General features: G+C 44.0%; 1 protein-coding gene and 1 pseudogene across 1 annotated transcript; both read left to right on the top strand.

Annotated features, from left to right (window-relative positions):
* The first annotated feature begins 599 nt into the window (after positions 1-599).
* On the top strand, positions 600-16,248 carry Zfp652 (zinc finger protein 652). The gene is made up of 5 exons (NM_201609.2): positions 600-1,680; positions 4,408-4,555; positions 4,895-5,010; positions 5,444-5,588; positions 15,072-16,248. The coding sequence occupies exons 1-5, from the start codon at positions 784-786 to the stop codon at positions 15,590-15,592; spliced, it is 1,827 nt and encodes a 608-aa protein (NP_963903.2). The 5' UTR covers positions 600-783; the 3' UTR covers positions 15,593-16,248.
* On the top strand, positions 12,985-13,374 carry Polr2k-ps (polymerase (RNA) II (DNA directed) polypeptide K, pseudogene; annotated as a pseudogene).
* Positions 16,249-17,841: the final 1,593 nt, after the last annotated feature.

A 17,841-nucleotide genomic window follows, 5' to 3' on the forward strand; every position in this document is an offset into this window, starting at 1 on the left:
GTGACGGTTCATTTATAATTATTAAAGGCCAGGTCGGTTTCCTTGTGTGGTTGTGCCAGTTAGCTGCTCTAGTTCTGTGGCCTGCAGTGCCCATGTGGCTGCCCTTGTGTGTGGGTTCTCACTCTGGTAGATGTGGTGGCTGATGCTGAAGGAAACTGCCAGTATGACTCCCTTGAGTGTTTCATGGCCTTTTGTATCATGAGACTGATACCAGCAGACCCTGCAGCATCCAGTGTGGCAGACATCATGTGGTAGTAGGTATTTCTTCATCAAACACATGCTGTCTGCTTTAAAGATAGTTTGGTGAATTTGACAGATATGGCTCTTGGTATGATAGAATTTACATTCTAACTGAAATTGGGGACTCATACAAGCCTGTAAAATAATATCCATTTCAAACCATTTGAGGAGAATAATGAATCAAAGTGTATGGAATGTAATGATTTTAAATTTTGTGTGTTGTGAGGAATTCCATGGCCTAAGAAGAATATGGTGATATAATTTTTTCCCTCATTTTTTTTTCTCTTTATAGACAAGATGCTCCAAGTCCCCTGCAGTTCTCTTCGAAAGAAGACGAGGAGTGCTCTGCGCCTGCCGTAAGAACAGCCCTTTTTGACTTAAGGTGGCGGTGGTGCTGTGACACAGGAAGAACTGCATGCAGGCTGCAGGAGTTTCTTATTCTCACTTCTTGAGTAGTTAGTTCTCCGTGGAGGGAGAAAGATTTGAGTCTTAATTGCCCTGTTTTCAAGGTGTTCTGTGTCGTCTGAACTGGGCCACTTCCTAATGAGCTACACAGCCAGTCCTTGTCCGGAGCTGGTTGAACCCTGTGCAGTGCATGCAGAAGGAATGGCCCAGGAAGAGAGCCATCGAAGTCAGGCGCCACCCACCTTCTACCATGGTGCCAGCCAGGAGCTCGACCTGTCCACCAAAGTGTATAAAAGGGAGTCTGGAAGCCCTTACTCTGTGCTAGCAGACACCAAGATGAGCAAACCACATCTCCACGAGACGGAGGAGCAGCCATATTTCAGGGAGCCAAGGGCAGTGTCTGATGTGCATACTGTCAAGGAAGACCGGGAGAATTCTGATGACACGGAAGAGGAGGAGGAAGTCTCTTACAAAAGGGAGCAGATCATAGTGGAGGTAAACCTTAATAACCAAACATTAAATGTCTCTAAAGGGGAAAAGGGTGTCTCTTCCCAGTCCAAAGAGACGCCTGTCCTTAAGACAAGCAGTGAGGAAGACGAGGAAGAGACTGAGGAGGAGGCCACAGATAACAGCAGTGACTACGGAGAGAACGGACGGCAGAAGAAAAAGGAGAAGCAAGTGGAGAGAGTCAGGGTTACACAGAGGCGAACCCGGAGAGCGGCCTCTGCTGCCGCAGCTACCACTTCCCCTGCACCCCGCACAACTCGAGGCCGTAGGAAAAGTGCAGAGCTACCCAAGAGGAAGAAGCGGGCCACCAAGGAGGCTAAAGCGCCAGTTCAGAAAGCTAAGTGTGAAGAGAAAGAGACTCTGACCTGTGAGAAGTGCCCCAGGGTGTTTAATACTCGCTGGTACCTGGAGAAGCACATGAACGTTACTCACAGGCGCATGCAGATCTGTGATAAATGTGGCAAGAAGTTTGTCCTGGAAAGTGAGCTGTCCCTTCACCAGCAAACAGACTGTGAAAAAAACATTCAGGTAGGTCTCACCAGCGGAGGGCAAAGTTTCCAGGCTAGGACCTGGCTGTTCAGAGTCATCTGGTGTCTGCCCAAGAGGATAGAGGCTGAAGGGACAGATTTCACCAATTATCACTTTAGACTCTGCTGCTTGGGTCTTTTCAAAACCAAGGCTTAATCCTGTCTTTCAAAAGCATTACACTTAACTGACGATGGATTAGTGAGAACCAGGTGCACTGGAAGGGGGATTGGTTATAGATGACTGACTGGGATGTAAAGTCAGCGCCGACTTTGCACTGAGAGTCTCTGTTGTGGGACCTGTGAGATAATTCATTCTGGCATCTTCTGTCACGGTGGGAGGTTTGCCGAGTGAGGGCCAGGAGTAGAGAAAGGTCCTTTCCAATTAGAAGGATGTCAGAGTCTAGTGCAGCTGATGGGGACAGAGACCATGACTCAGACCTGTGGAAATGGAAGATCTCCTTACACCCGTGGAGAGATGGCAACACTAAATGTGTCAAGAGGCAAGCCCGTGGGAATATGCAAACCTTAAACAGAGGCTGAGCTGTTTGAAAATGTTGCTTACCTGGCAGTAGGGTTACATAATAATGTTGCTGTACAGTGCTGCTGATGTAACAAAGCGTGCTATTCAAACCACTCTGGTGTCTTGGAAAGATTGTACTGTGACAGGTTAAGAGGTGTTGAATTTATTGCAGCTATATTGGTGTATGTATATGTTTGTGTATTAATGGATATTCATACATGGTAAGTCTGTTATGTGTCCATAAGATGTATATAATAATTACCATATTGAAGCTAACTTTAAAAGATAAATTGTTTTACTTTTGGTGTGGGAAGTTTAATTTTCTCTTTTAGACAATTGTTTTTAATCAATAACTGAATGCCTTTCTTTAAAGAGATTTTTGGTTTTTTTTATAAGCCACTGATTTAGCTTGTAAATCATGACATGATAGAGGTATGCTGGGTAAATAAAAGAGACTCTGGCCATGTTCTCCAGCAGGTGCCTGGGCAGAAGTTGGTTGCAGGGTCAGTCCAATGGAGCATGGTTCAGTGCTGCCCCCTAGAGGTCAAACTTGGATTTCATAGTGGCTCTTTACTGAAAAGGCATTCCTCATTTCTGTCTCTATGATCTGCTTATTTTGTGGGTTCCCTCCCTCCCTCCGTCCTCCCCCTCTTCTTCCTTTCTTCTTATTCTTTTTTTTTTTTTTTTTTTTTTTTAGCTTGAATTTGATTGAGTAACCAAAAACACCAGGTCTTGTTTGTAAGCTTCTGTGCTTCTCCTATCATAGCATGTTCACCCTTGTGCTTGTGTTGTGTGGGTTCTGCTGACTGAAAGCCGTGCAGACTCCTAGGCTGAAGAGATGGCTCAGCACTGGGCACTCTTCAGAGAACCTGAGTTTGGTGCCCAAGGCTCTCATGGCAGCTCATCCCCCCGTTCCAGGGATCTAACATCCTCTTCTGTCCTCCTTGGGCACCAGCCACATATGCAGTATATATACATACAGCAGACAAAACACTCAACTATATAAAGAAATACTTTTTAAAAAAACCCAAGCCCTTTCCATTCCTAAAGAATCTTGTGCTGTGTGTCTTCATGCAGCTCCTGACAACCCTGACAATCTCATGAGAAGAGAAAACTAATCGTTGCAGAAATGGTGGCTTACAGGGGCCATCTGACCTTTTCCAGAGCAGTGTCCATCCAGGGGCTTGTCTCTGAGCTCTTGGTTCTTGACCTCTGCAGTGGCAGTGGCACTCAAGGGCTGTAGTGACTGAGTTCTCTTACTGTTCATTCCTCAGAGCCTGGCAGTTGTCAAGAATTTTCTGGTATCGTTTGGTTGATTTAGTCATTCTTTATGCCTAATAATCCAGGCTGCTGCTGAGCCATGGTTTGGAGAACTAGGCGTTGTGATATAAGGAGGTCTGGAATTGGGGGTGGGGGGTGGGGGGTGGGGGGTGGGGGTGGTCAGTGGTTTAAGAGGTTGCGTTAGCTTCTGCTGGAGGGAAATGGCAGACTGAATTAAATTTAGGGAAAGTTAGTAAATCTTGAACATTTTGTTACAGAATTCTTCAAAATGTGTTTTCTAAAGCATGAGGACATTTTTATACCCTTCAGATCTATAATACTTATATATCTTGTCTTTGGTTGTGCTAACTTCAGGCTTATTTATATTCTCTGGTAAGTACATCTTAACTGCATGGCAGCCTGGGTAGAAGGCAGCTGTACGTGCTGGTCTGTGCCGTAGCGTGCCTGAAGTTCTAGCAGGTGTGCCAGCCTGGACTTACACTCCCCACACCTGAGACTGGAGCAGGATCAGATTTGAGGTTGGCCTTAGTGGCTCAGGGTTTGAGGGTGGTTCTATAGTGAGACACTCTTTCTCAAAACAAGCAACAAAACAGAATACATAAACACCAAAAAGGATATTGGATGTTCTTTTCATCAGTGGAGCACGGGAGCGGTAATAGCAATTAGTTCTTTGCTGCTCGTGGGACTTCTTACTTCTTGCCTTAGGTTTGCTGCTGTTTGCTTGCTCCCAAGGTATCTAAAAGGTGGGTCTTGGAAAATAGAACATACAGAGGTTAGTGTTGGAAGATGAACTGCATGCAGGAATCGTTTTTGTTAGGATTCTGGTCTTGTGCCATGAATCTAAAGTAGATCCATTTCCTCTGCCAGGAGGTAGGATGGCCTCCTGAAGCCTCAGTAAATAAAGATTCTTTCTGCTTGTCCTGCTAGTGTGTTTCCTGTAACAAATCCTTCAAGAAACTCTGGTCCCTTCATGAACATATCAAGATTGTCCATGGATATGCAGAAAAAAAATTTGCCTGTGAAATTTGCGAGAAGAAGTTCTATACCATGGCTCATGTACGAAAACACATGGTTGGTGAGTCTCCGCCCCTCTTTCTCCACCTGCAGACTCCTGGAGTGCTCTCTGCTCCACATTGGGCAGGATATGCAGAGTCAGCATACTGCAGTCAGTTTTAGCTTGTTGAGACTATATGTAGCTTGTCTTTAGTAAGCATGATCAGGTTGGACAGTGCAGTCTTCCCTACCCAGAGTTCTTTTCAGTAGTGCAATTTGTTCTCTCTTTGGAACATTACTGTCAAAGTGAGAGGTAGAAATGAAGACAGCGTAGTTTCCTCACCTTATGGCATCTGGCTTCTCCATTCTGGGGGTTTTAGTGGAATTGTTTTGAGTTTAAATGCATTTTTCTGTGTTACAGCACACACAAAAGACATGCCATTTACATGTGAGACCTGTGGAAAGTCTTTCAAGCGCAGTATGTCACTCAAGGTGCACTCCTTGCAGCATTCTGGAGAGAAACCCTTCAGATGTGAGGTAAGGGGCAAGCTATGCCCAGGCCCTGTCCATGGCTAGGGTTGCGTGGATGACGCAGTAGTAGATGGAGTGCGGGGTGCAGAGCACAAGGCTGGGACACACTGGAGCTTCTGGCATGCGAGGTGCTTGGTGATCTCTCAGTGCTGAGAAGAGAGATGGCCCATCAGCACCCAGTCTCTTAGGGGTAACTGAGAGTGATGTGCAGTGGCTGATCTTTCTCTCAGTGATTCAGAGAAGCTGAGTCTGAGCCAGTGATAATTACCTGAGAAATTCCCCGTGTTCATAACTCAGCTGCAGGAGCAGTGGATACAAACGAACGGCCGCCGTAAGCAGGCTGTGTTTTGAATATGAGAAGAAACCTGTAAGCTGCTGAGGGTGGGCTGGAGTGATACTTCTCTGCTTGGCAACCAGCACTGTCCTCTGTCCCCTGCAGAACTGCGATGAGAGGTTCCAGTACAAGTACCAGCTCCGCTCCCACATGAGCATCCACATTGGGCACAAGCAGTTCATGTGCCAGTGGTGTGGCAAGGACTTCAACATGAAGCAGTACTTCGACGAGCACATGAAGACGCACACTGGTAAGGATTTCTTGGTGAAGGTGTAAATAGCCCCAGTGCTTGCCATAAGTTTGCATCAGTTTCCTGTTTTATTCTGTTTTATCTTGAGATGAAGTCTTGCTGTGCAGCCCAGGCTGGTCTCAGACTCACAGCAGTCCTCCTGTCTCAGTTTCCTAGGTGCTAAAGTCAAAGGTGTCTACCACTGTGACTGGCACACATTTGCATTGTAATCTCACTTTAAGTAAGCCTGAGATATATAAATAAATGTAATACTGGAATTTTCTCTTTTATAATTATTTTTCAAAGGATTATTTATGTGAATGCCTTTTGAGTTTTTTGGTTTTGTATTTCATGTTTTGAGATAGACTATCACTGAAGCATAGGCTGCTCCAGAACTCATCGTAATCCTCCTGCCTTCTGCTCCCATGTGCCAGGATTATAGGTGTATGCTACCATGCCCACCTATAAATAATTTGTTTAGTTGTTTGTTTATTTTGTCTTATTTTCTGAGACATGGTATCTCTGTAGGCCAGGCTGGCCTTTTTTCTGCCTCTGGAGTGCTAGATTAAAGGCATTAAAGCCTTCTCAATATTCTTAGAGTTGATTGGATTTGATTTCCCAAATTCACTACCTTTCAGGAACACATCCATTAAATGGAGTTAAATAAATTTTAACTCTCTTTCTCTCTGTATGTAGGGATGTATGCTCCATAGCATTGATAAGGAACTTATAAACACTTAGTTATCTAGCTTCTAGAGAACTGGCTAAAATATAATAGCTCTTTTTACAAACACTAATACTGTCTACAGCTGACCCTGGTACTCTACAAACTGGACTGTATCTGTGGCTCCAAAAATTTTAGTTTGTGGTTATTCTAGTTATTATGTCAACATTTTGATTTATTTATGATCAACATTCATTGGCCAATAGGCAAGGAATGTTTCCTCCAAAAGAATACAGTTAATTCACTTAGAGTTTTCTCTTCCCCATTATCAGAGCTACACAGACGTATTAAAGTATATTAAAAGGGGCCAGCCAGAAATGGTGACACTTGAGAGGCAGAGACAGGTAGATCTTTGTGAGTTCAAGGCTAGCCTGCTTTATATAGCCTGCTATGGAAATTAGGAACTAAATAAAATCTCACCAAAGAGAAAGCAAATAGATGTATTCAAATAATAACATTTTGGCTGATTTATCCTATTTTATTCTTAAAGATTTATTATTTTTATTTTGTGTGTATGAATGCTTTTGCCTGCATGTATGTATGTGCACTGTGTGCATGCCTGATGTCTTTGGAGGCCAGAAGAGGGCACCAGATCACCTGGAACAGGATTTTTTTTTTTTTTTTCCCTGAGACAGGGCTTCTCTGTGTAGCCCTGGCTGTCCTGGAACTCACTTTGTAGACCAGGCTGGCCTCGAACTCAGAAATCTGCCTGCCTCTGCCTCCCAAGTGCTGGGATTGAAGGCGTGCGCCACCACCGCCTGGTCTGGAACAGGAATTAAGCATATTTGTAAACTGCCATTTGATTTTTGTTAACTGACCTGGGTTCTCAGCAAGAACCAAGTGCTCTTAGCCACTGAGCTATCTCTCTAGCCAGGATTTAATTTATATATAAAAATATTCTTCCAAGGTACAGCATTGCTTAGCAAGTGCAGATTCCATAGCCAGCACCACAAGCAAAACAAAACTTCCAGTTCTTAATATTGTTAAGGACGAGTCCTACGCCTGAAGTGTCCATGTGCTCATGTGTATGGTACATTTGGCTCCTTGTACTCCATTGTAATCTGTTTTTATATATTTACATTTAGATTAATCAATTTTATGTGTAGAACTGTTTTGCTTGCATGTTTGTATGTGTACCATGTACATGACTGGTGGCTTTGGAGGTCAAAGGAGGATATTGAATCCCCTGGAACTGGATTCCAAGTGGTTACGAGCTACCATGTGGTACTGGGAATCAAACCCAGCTATCTAGAAGAGCAACAAGTGCTCTTAACTACGGAGCACTGCTCCATCCCACTCCCCCACAACATGATTTTTAACCTACTTTATCATATATATTATGGGTAGTATAATTTTAGGCTATGTAACAATTCTTGCTGAAAGTTTGCTATGACAGTAGCTATCATTTATGAACAGATGTGCCAGGGGTTAGGTTAGCTGATGCTTGTTACACTTACTCTTTGTTTGTTTGTTTGTTTTTGGTTTTTCGAGACAGGGTTTCTCTGTGTAGCCCTGGCTGTCCTGGAACTCACTTTGTAGACCAGGCTGGCCCGGAAATCAGAAATCCGCCTGCCTCTGCCTCGCAAGTGCTGGGATTAAAGGTGTGTGCCACCACTGTCAGGTTTAGCACAACCTTTATAGCAGCCCTGTGAAGTAAAAGGTGTTTTCTGTTTATTTAGCAACCTCCCTGTTGGATATTTAAGCTGTTTCTGTTTCTAGTTTCTATTATAAATAATGCTGTAATGGATACCACTGTTAGCACTTCCACAGTTATTTACTTAGGGCGAAACTCTGGGAATGGGGTTAACAATTAGGGCAAAGAGATGGAGTGTTTCTCACATCTGATGGTGCTTGCTTGTTATAAAGCTACCCTCCTTAGATATTCTTGCCACGTGTACATGAAAAGCCCCACTCTCCCGCCTAAGAGCTAGGAAAGCCTTTCCCACTTGTGAGAAATAGTTTCATGTATTAATTTGCATGTTTAACTACTAAATAGGATTGAATATTTTTCACTTGTTTATTGAGTAGTGATATTTTTCTTTTTTGAATTGCTTGTGCCTTTTGTGTTCGTCCTTCTTACTGTTTACAATAGGTCTTGATATATTAGACCTTGTTTACCACACATTGAAATACCCCCCATCCCCAGTCTTTATTCCGCTTTTCAGTATTGTTTGTAATACTAAAACTGGGGCTAGGCGTGGTGATGCACATGCATTAATCACAGCACTTGGAAGGCCCGGGCAGGTAGATCTCTGAGTCCAAGCCTGGCCTGGTCTACAGAGTAAGTTCCAGGACAGCCGGGGCTACACAGAGTCTTAAAACAAAACAAAAAACTGGGAAAGCAACTAACTGGCTAGTAGGTTTGAACAAACCTTACTAGCAGAATTGTACAACCTCAGTTGGCCTCTAGTTCCATGGTATTAAATACGAATGACTGTAGTAGTGTCTGAGAGAGTAGAAGGTAAGAGAGCTTTAGATAGGAAAAGGGAGAAAGGCTGGATGAATTGACATCTATAGGCAGCAGTTGTTTGGGTGGGGTTCATACCTGCTGGGGGAACTGGCAGTGATTGAGTTATTTCTTTGCAGTTAAAGAGAAGTAAGAGCCGGGCGTGGTGGCGCACGTCTTTAATCCCAGCACTTGGGAGTCAGAGGCAGGTGGATTTCTGAGTTCAAGGCCAGCCTGGTCTACAGAGTGAGTTCCAGGACAGCCAGGGCTACACAGAGAAACCCTGTCTCGGAAAAAAAAGAAAAGAAAAGGAAAGAAAAAGGGCTGGCGAGATGGCTCAGTGGTTAAGAGTGCCGACTGCTCTTCTGAAGGTCCTGAGTTCAAATCCCAGCAACCACATGGTGGCTCACAACCATCCTTAATGAAATCTGATGCCCTCTTCTGGAGTATCTGAGGACAGCTACAGTGTACTTACATATAATAAATAAATGAATAAATACATAAATAAATACATAAATTTAAAAAAAAAGAGAGAGAAGTAAGGCAGAACCTACCTACTATTAGGCAGGGTTCCTAGCACAGTCTGAGCACAGGGGAAATTCAAAGCAGAATATTTGCTGATTGTCCTATACCACATGCATAAGGACAAAAGATGAACGAAGACCTGGTTTTTGCTCTTTAGAGGTCCATGGTCCACAGAAAAACAGCAGTGATAATAATACAGTAACAGAGGCTGCCCCACACTGAGCATCTCTGTTCTGGGTACAGCTCTAAACCTCAGCTTGTGTTTATTCCTCAGTGATCTCTGTAGGGGTTATTCTCTTTATTTTTCTGATGAAGAAACTGAGGCTAAAAGAGTAAGTAATTTGCTCCAGAGAGCCTTACTCTCAACTGGACACTTGGTGATTCTGTCGTCAGTTTACTGTAGCAAGTAATAAAACGGGTTATAGGCCATCATAAGCATGATCAGCATCATCACAGGGTCTAATTCTCGGATTTGTTCACCGTGCTCAGCAGCTCAGGATCAGAGATTCTTATGTGTGTTACATGGTCCTGATGATATCAACTTGTTTATTATTTATGAATGGCAAGTAGTTTGGAAAACTGAGTATTATTATTGTTATAGTTATTATTTAATGTGTATGAATGTTTTGCCTGCATGTATGTCTGTGCATCATATACTTGCCTGGTGAAGAAGCCAGAAGAGGGTGTTGTACCCTCTGGGACTGCAGTTAGAGCAGGTTGTGAGCCACCATGTGGTTGCTGGGAATTGGACCCAGGTCCTTTGGAAGAGCAGTCGGTGCGCCAGTCGGTGCGCTTAACCACTGAGCCAGCTCTCAGCTCAGGTTTGTTGGTTGGTTGGTTGGTTGGTTGGTTGGTTGGTTGGGTTGTTACTGTCCTAGGGATTGAACTTAGGGTCTTGGCATGTGCTAATCAAGTTTTCTACTGGAGAGCTACATCTCTACCCCAGGCCAGAACTGGTAATGCATTTTGGCCAACATTGTTTGCTTAAACTAAACTCTATATTAGAAGCTGAAGTCTGAGAAGATTGCCAGGGATAGAGAATTAGCAAAGGAAAGTAATGTAACAACCTAAGTGGTAATCAGCATACTTCACTGAGTCCAGGTTGCCATCAGTTGTAAAATCAATTTATATGCTGCTAAGAAAATGTTGTAAATTAAACAATGGTAAATTAATTCAATCGCCATTGAATATAAGGTAAATGACCGTTTCAGAGGCATTAAAATGTGGGAAGAAATCCATGTCTTTAAGAAGATTTTTAAATTTATTTATAAATATTTGTAAGAAGGTTGGAGAGATGGCTCAGAGGTTAAGAGTACTGGCTGCTGTTCTAGAAGTCCTGAGTTCAATTTTCAGCAACCACATAGTGGCTCACAACCATCTGTGATGGGATTTGATTTCCTCTTCTGGATGTGTGTGAAAATAAATCATTCATGTAGATATAAATAAATATTAAAAACACGATGGGCATGGTGGTGCACAGCTTTAATCCCTCAAACTTGGGATGCAGAGGCAGGTGGATATCTGTTTGAGGCAAGCCAGCCTGGTCCACATAGTGAGTTCTAGGACAGCCAGAGAGATCCTGTCTCAAAAAATCAAAAGCAGGGGAGAAGAGCCTACTAAATGAAGTTATGTGGTAAGCAGATCAAGATAGCTCTTAGCTCCACAAAGCTTATACTCAGGCTCAGTGGACGTGTAGATGAGAGTCCACTGACGTAAGAGTGTCACTGGTGTCCAGAGAGTCAAGGAGTAGAAGGCACGATGCATCGTGAACAGAGACTATAGCAGCATAAAGAATCTTCTAAACCCAGTATGAAACCTTTGGACGTAAAGAACAGTGAGTAGGGTGTGCTTTTATGTGGTGTGTGTGCCACAAGTGTTTTGAGAGTTTGCTTTGGCTCCAGTGTGGATGGTGAGGGGATCAAGGACACAGATGGTAAGCCAGTTAAGTGAATTAAGGGTTAGTTTCAGAGCCTTTAGAATAGTGGTATTTAGGTAGAAAATAGTAGAGAGTAGAGTGGTTTGCTAGGTAGGATAATGAATTTAACTTTCTTTTGTTAGTTTTGAGATCTCTAGGACATGCAAGTGGAAATATCCAAGAAGCAGTTTGAAAACGGATTTACATGAGATGGATAAGTGGATTTATGATGCTGCCCAAGGATATTCCTGCTGCATGGCAGAAATGCTTGGGTGTGCAGGGGACGGACCACCCTTCCCTCTGCATAGTGCAAAGGACAACCTCCCACACCCTTTCCTCTTGTCTTCCCTGCAGACTCTTTCATTTACAGTGCCCCTGTTTAGGCTCTACAGTGCTGCTCCCAGAGCTGGGTCAGCCTTGTCTGTTAGACAGATCTAGAGAAGTTACTGCACATGCTTTTCTGGTTCTCTTGTAACTTCAGCTGTTCCTGTATCTCCCAGCTCGCGTTTCCCAGCTTTTCTTTAAAGCAGAGCCAGGTACAGTGGGTGACTTCAAATGTGACATTTTATTTTATCCTAAGCTTTGAGTAACCTTAACATTAACCATTAAGCACAGTTAGGCAATGTGCCAAGTAAATCGTGAGTCAGAGGTAGGTAGCGTGATAGCTTTATGTCAAGTGAAGACCTGGGAAAAATTATTAAGAAGTAAAAGATTATTAGCCGGGCGTGGTGGTGCACGCCTTTAATCCCAGCACTTGGGAGGCAGAGGCAGGCGGATTTCTGAGTTCCAGGCCAGCCTGGTCTACAAAGTGAGTTCCAGAACAGCCAGGGCTACACAGAGAAACCCTGTCTCGAAAAACCAAAAACAACAACAAAAAAAGATTACTAATGCAGTAAGATTTTTGCTTGAATCATTGGATTCATTATCATCCCTAATTCCTTTGGGGCTCCCTATGGCGAGTCACATAGCTCAGGAGATTGTGAATGGACATGGTTAAAGAGGTCTAGAAAGTTGAACGTGTTTTGTTGAGTGAACATTCAGTGTCTTGGCCTGTGAGTGAAGTGTGTACATGGTCAGTCAGTCAGGTAGGGAAGCTCCCACGGGACGAGTGGGTCAGACTGGGGTCTTTGGGCTGCTTCCATGTGGCTGCTGCAAATGAGGACTCTGACTTTGATAGAACGGACAGGAATTCAGAGCTTAAGAAGTTAGCAAACAGCTATGCTTTTAAATATTTTACTTGGGAACAGTCCTGCTTTCCAGAACTCAGAAGGCTAAGGCAAGAGGATGGTGGTGAGTTTGAAGCCACTGCAGATTGCGTACTGATTACCAGGCCAGCCTATTTGAAAAGTAATTAACCATTTTATTGAATAAGGAAGTCATGTTTATTTCAGAAAACAACAGAAGTAAAAACAAGGGTTAGAAATAAGGATGGGCCCTGGAGAGACGGCGGCTCGGTGCTAGGAGTGCTTGATACACTTGCAGAAAGCCGGGGTTCAGTTCCCAGCACCCACAGGGTGGCTCACAGCCATTTGTAATTGTAGTGCAGAGGATCTGGCACCATCCTCTGGCCTCTATAAATACCAGGCATGAATGTGGAGCATATAGGCAGACAAAACACTTACACACATAACAACTAATAATAAAACAATAAGGCCAAGTGTGGTGGTGTATACCTTTAATCCCAGCGCTTGGAACTCAGAGGCAGTTGAATCACTGTGCATTTCAGGCCAACTTGATCTACATACGGAGTTGTAGGCCAGCCAGGGCTACACCGTGAGATGCTGTCAAGAGAGAAAGGAAGAAAGGGAGAGAAGGGACGCTTCTTCTAGCTGTGGAGGCACTAACAATGGACGCTCAGAAAGATGTCCAACCTCCAAAGCAGCAGCCAATGATAGATATTTGTGGAGAGTGTCACCGAAAATGAGATAAAGGCCAGGGATCCCATCAGATGCAGAGAATGTGGGTACAGAATAATGTACAAGAAAAGGACTAAAAGATTGGTGGGTTTTGATGCTCGATGAAATGGGGAAGTTCAGAAGTGTCTTCATTTATACATTTGCCTCGTTGACGTTTCTCTTTAATGTATAGCATTTGGCTTAGTTTACTTAATGACTACAACTGTGTGCCTATGATTTCATTTAGAAATGCAATTGTATTTTAAGGCTTTGTATAAAGGAAATTTTGGTTCAAAAAAAGGAAGGAAGGAAGGGAGGGAGGGAGGAAGGGAGGAAGGAAGGATAAATGGACCATCTGCAATCCTGTTACCTAGAAGTAATCTTAGCAATATGGTGTATTTCCTTCCATGTATTTTCTGTGCATATCTCACATCAGAGTGGATAATGCTATGCACATATTTTCAAAGCGTGCTCGTTTTACTTTACTAATATTTCATAGATGTCTTTACCTAGATTGCATGTTAATAGTTAAATTTCTATACTATATACAGGAGTTTCCAGTGGCATTTCTCTCAGGTAGATACAACCAAAACCACTTAGTGTACAGATTGAAGGGTTTGTTTGTTTCACTGAGTGATTACAAATAATTTTTTTGGGGGTGAGAATGAACTTGTACCGTGGAGCATTTATGGTGGTCAGAGAACAGCTTTTGAGTTCAATTCTCTCCTACTGTCGGGATCAAACCCAGGTTCTCAGGCTAGGCAGTAGGTGCCTTTATTTACTTCTTACTGGCCATATTTGAGATTTTAAGATAATTAAAGGAAAACTGAGCATGGTTTCACAAGCCTATAATACCAGCATTTGGGAGGCGGAGGCATGAAAATTAGAAGTGCAAGGTCATCCTTCGGTACATAGGACATTTAAAGTGTACTTCTGGGATGCAGGAGACCCTTTCTTTAAAGGGATGGGGGAGATGGTTAGAGGAGCCAGGTACTTGTGGCTTACACCTGTAATACCAACACTCTGGAAGCTAAGATAAAAGATCTTGAGTTCTAAGCCTAAGATACATAATGAAATTTTGTTTCAAAATAAGATAAAATAAAATAAAGTAAAATAAAATGGGACTAAGAAAAGATAGGAAGAAATTCATTAAAAAGGAGACAAGCTAGGCTCAGAAGCCAAGCAGAAAGATGAGTGTCAGTCACAGGGAGGAAAGGTCCTGCAGCAAGGGGTAACTGGCCCCATCTGACTCTCAAGTTCTATCTCTTAGGAACTGTGGGTGGGTAGGGTAGAGTTCTGGATTCTGTGGAAGGAGGCAATAGGAGATCTACTTTCTTTTAGAATAGGAAAGAGATCCAGCTTTCTTCCAGGCTAAGAGAGAGATTGAATTGTGGTATGGGTAAAGAGGTATTTGCTCCTGGTTATGGGAGTTACAGAAAAAAAAGTAAGGAAATGGATTCTTTCATGCATGTAGAAATATGCCCACAGGGTAGGAAGCGCTGTGGGTTCTATGTCAGTGGGGCAGATTCTGGGAGCTAGACTTGAGCGTTCCTAACTTTGTGCCTAACAGATCACCTTAGCAAGCTATCCTTCAGACAATAGGGAAAGTGTACTGCCTCATACAGCTGTGGTGAGAATGGAAAGCTACCAGATGTAGTGATTGGAATAGAGCCAGGTTCCCTGAATAAGTCTTAATACGCAGTCTAGAGTGAGTGCCTGTTGCAAGGAAAGGGGTGGTAGCTGAAGTCACAGTGAACTGGCACAAGAAGTGGCCATAGGCCATGCCCATAGGGCACACTCGCCTGCAGCATCCACACTACCTCTCACTGCCCTCCTCTTTTTCTACCAGCATGGTGGCTTATAAGTTGTATTTGTGCCTACTGCGATATGCTAAGTGTCACTTTGGGGGACAAAATGCTGAAGGGAGAGCATGAGCATGAGTGGCAGGTGCCTGTCTTTACACCGGGGCACCGACCCTGTCTGTCTGTGCTAATCTCAGGAGAGAAGCCTTTCATCTGTGAAATCTGCGGCAAAAGCTTCACCAGCCGACCCAACATGAAGAGGCACCGCAGAACTCACACAGGCGAGAAGCCCTACCCCTGCGATGTGTGCGGTCAGCGGTTCCGCTTTTCCAACATGCTGAAGGCCCACAAGGAGAAGTGCTTCCGAGTGACCAGCCCAGTGAATGTGCCGCCAGCTGTCCAGATCCCACTGGCCTCAGCTCCAGCTGCTCCCGCTCCGGCCGTGGCCAACACTCCCACCAGCCCAGCCCCTGCAGTCAGTATGAGCCCCGTGGGTGCTGTGCTTCCCTCGAGACCCGTCCCGCACCCTTTCTCACACCTGCACATACACACGCATCCACACCACGCGCACCACCTCCCCATCCCTCCTGTGCCTCACCTGCCCCCACCCCCAGCCCTCTTCAAGAGTGAACCCCTAAACCACAGAAGCCAGAGCGAGGACACCTTTCTGAGACACCTGGCAGAGAAGAACAGTGCGGCCCCCGCCCAGCACCATTAGCCCTAGCCAGTGCCGTCCCCACGGTGAGCTGGCAGAAGGGACGCAGCCGTACTTCTCTGGGGTCTGCCTGACTCCACGGCCTCCTTCAGGGCCTTCACCGTTGTCCTGGTGAGCCCTCAGACTGGCCTGACGGAGTGAAGACGACGACTGCCCTTGAAACCAGGGGAACCACCGAACTAAAGCCCAATTTGCTTGCATTTTCTGATGACTTTTATAAATTTCAGATACTGTGACTGTGGGATTTTATAATTTCATATCAGCGGATGAGGTATGCTTGCTTTTATATCTCGGTCTTCTCCTCAGAGAGGGGTGGGCCTGTTTCCTTTATACTGATCGGGAAGGCTGTGAGGTTAGTCCAGAGCATTAACTATATCACTGTGTACTGCAATGAATTCGGTTCAGCTTTTGGTGCTGGCTGCAGAGTCGAGCTGGCTGCGTTTCACACAATATCAAGCATTATAGAGAAGATGGGAATTTTCTTCTTTGTGTAGCTCTTTTAACACACTCTTTATTTTACTACAGAAATTATTTTAGAGTTTTTGTATAGACTTTAGTAGTCTGTTTCTAAAATGAGATGTATTTCAATAAGCTGTGTAATTTTTTCAGTGTAGCTAAACCCATGTTGTAAAATAGATAAATTTTTATAATCATCAAAATGTGATTCTCAAAGATGCATATAATAACTTCTATCTCAACTATTCTTACATCCATACAACTCAAAGGTGCTTCTGTGACTGGATGTATCTGAGCGGGTCACCAGACCAGGTACAAAAGCAAGGTTCAGTACAAAGTTAGTCAATGAATTGGATGTCTCTGCTGGGCATTCAGTCCATTGGGCTCACTGACACAGCCAGTGTTGGTGTCCCTTTGAGTACTCTATGGATTCAGTGGGGTGGTGTGAGGGAATGGGGTCACTCAGAGTTAGCGGGGCTTGCAAATGTGAATGACATTTGTGAATGCCCTCGGGAGAAAGTGACGGAGGTCGTTTCCTTGGATCACGTCTGTTTCTCACTTTCTTAGAAACTGTGTTGTGCGCAGCTGTTAGGGGAAGATGGATTGGAATCTCTTACTTTGAGGCTCCTGTGTTTTCCAAGAGTGTTAGAAGAAGCTAATAGGGTGAACTGAAATCACAAACGTAATTGCTGGTAGTGACCAAGAAATGTGGATGGGAAGGCAAGTTGACTTTTAAGTTTTAAGATGCCTGCAGTCTCTAAAACGTGGATGTCCACACTGACTGGTATCTGCCATTAAAAATGTAGTGAGAGGAAACCCCCAATACTGTTGCCTGCCCTCTCCAGAGGAGGGAGACCGCAGCATCTTAGGTGAGGAAGGAACAGTGCCCTTGTCTCTCGAGCGGCAGCTTACTCGGTCAACATTTGGGGAACTTAAACAGAGCGTGGTCACCCTGGAGTGGATATACGGAAGGCCAGAGAGAAGGGCTAACATGGTGGTTTCAGTCAGCTGACAGGTGTGCACGGCACAGCTCCTACGCATTCTGTGCTGCTCTTCTCAGAGGCTGAGTTCCAAGAATGGCCTCTGCCTCCCACCTCTCTCCTCCTCGTCTCTCTATCCTCAGGCTCTTAAATCAGACCCTTAGCTGTTATTTATTTATCTTTGATATTAAATGTGCAGTTATGCGTTGTGCACTTTTTCCTGGCTACTTAACTCTGCAGTGGGGACACACGGACTCTGGACTGAGGTTAGGTTCCTGCTTTTAAAGTATCATACTCTAAATTAGTTTTTTTGGTTTACTATTTCTAGATTTTTCTCCAGTTTTGCCCTTGTCTTCTGTAAACATAGGAAACATTGTGTGTGGAGTCAGGAAAGTCTCTCAGGACACACTTTCCCTCCAGCTTCTAGCTATGAATTTTAATGAATGGTATTTGTAATATTTGCATGCATTCTTGCAGCCCTCACAAACCCGAGGCAAACAAGGAAGCAGGTTCCTTTTCTGAATGTCGTGACTTAGAAGTCACCCCTACCCCATTTACCTCCACAGTCTCCTCTGCAGCTTATGGGAAGTCTGCAAATCCACCTTCCATGTAGACAGATCCATATCTCACGGCTAAACCTATAATATTCAAGTATTTTTATCAAAAAAGGTATAATTTGTAGCTAAGTTAATAATTGGTTATACCTTATTTTATACTAAATGCTTTTACAATATGAGGCAGACATTCTGAATTCTAGTCTTGAGGCTGTTGAATTACAACCATTTGATGGTTATACTATGAATATTCATTGAAAAA

Source organism: Mus musculus, chromosome 11 (assembly GCF_000001635.26).
Source record: "Mus musculus strain C57BL/6J chromosome 11, GRCm38.p6 C57BL/6J".
In the NCBI taxonomy this organism is placed as follows: Eukaryota; Metazoa; Chordata; class Mammalia; order Rodentia; family Muridae; genus Mus; species Mus musculus.

What these genes read in the sequence shown, in the direction of transcription:
- Zfp652 (NM_201609.2), top strand. Translation starts at nt 784, where the DNA reads ATGAGCTACACAGCCAGTCCTTGTCCGGAGCTGGTTGAACCCTGTGCA. An exon ending in TGTACGAAAACACATGGTTG is followed by an intron (nt 4,556 to 4,894) that starts GTGAGTCTCCGC and finishes TCTGTGTTACAG; the next exon opens with CACACACAAAAGACATGCCA. An exon ending in GCACATGAAGACGCACACTG is followed by an intron (nt 5,589 to 15,071) that starts GTAAGGATTTCT and finishes TGCTAATCTCAG; the next exon opens with GAGAGAAGCCTTTCATCTGT.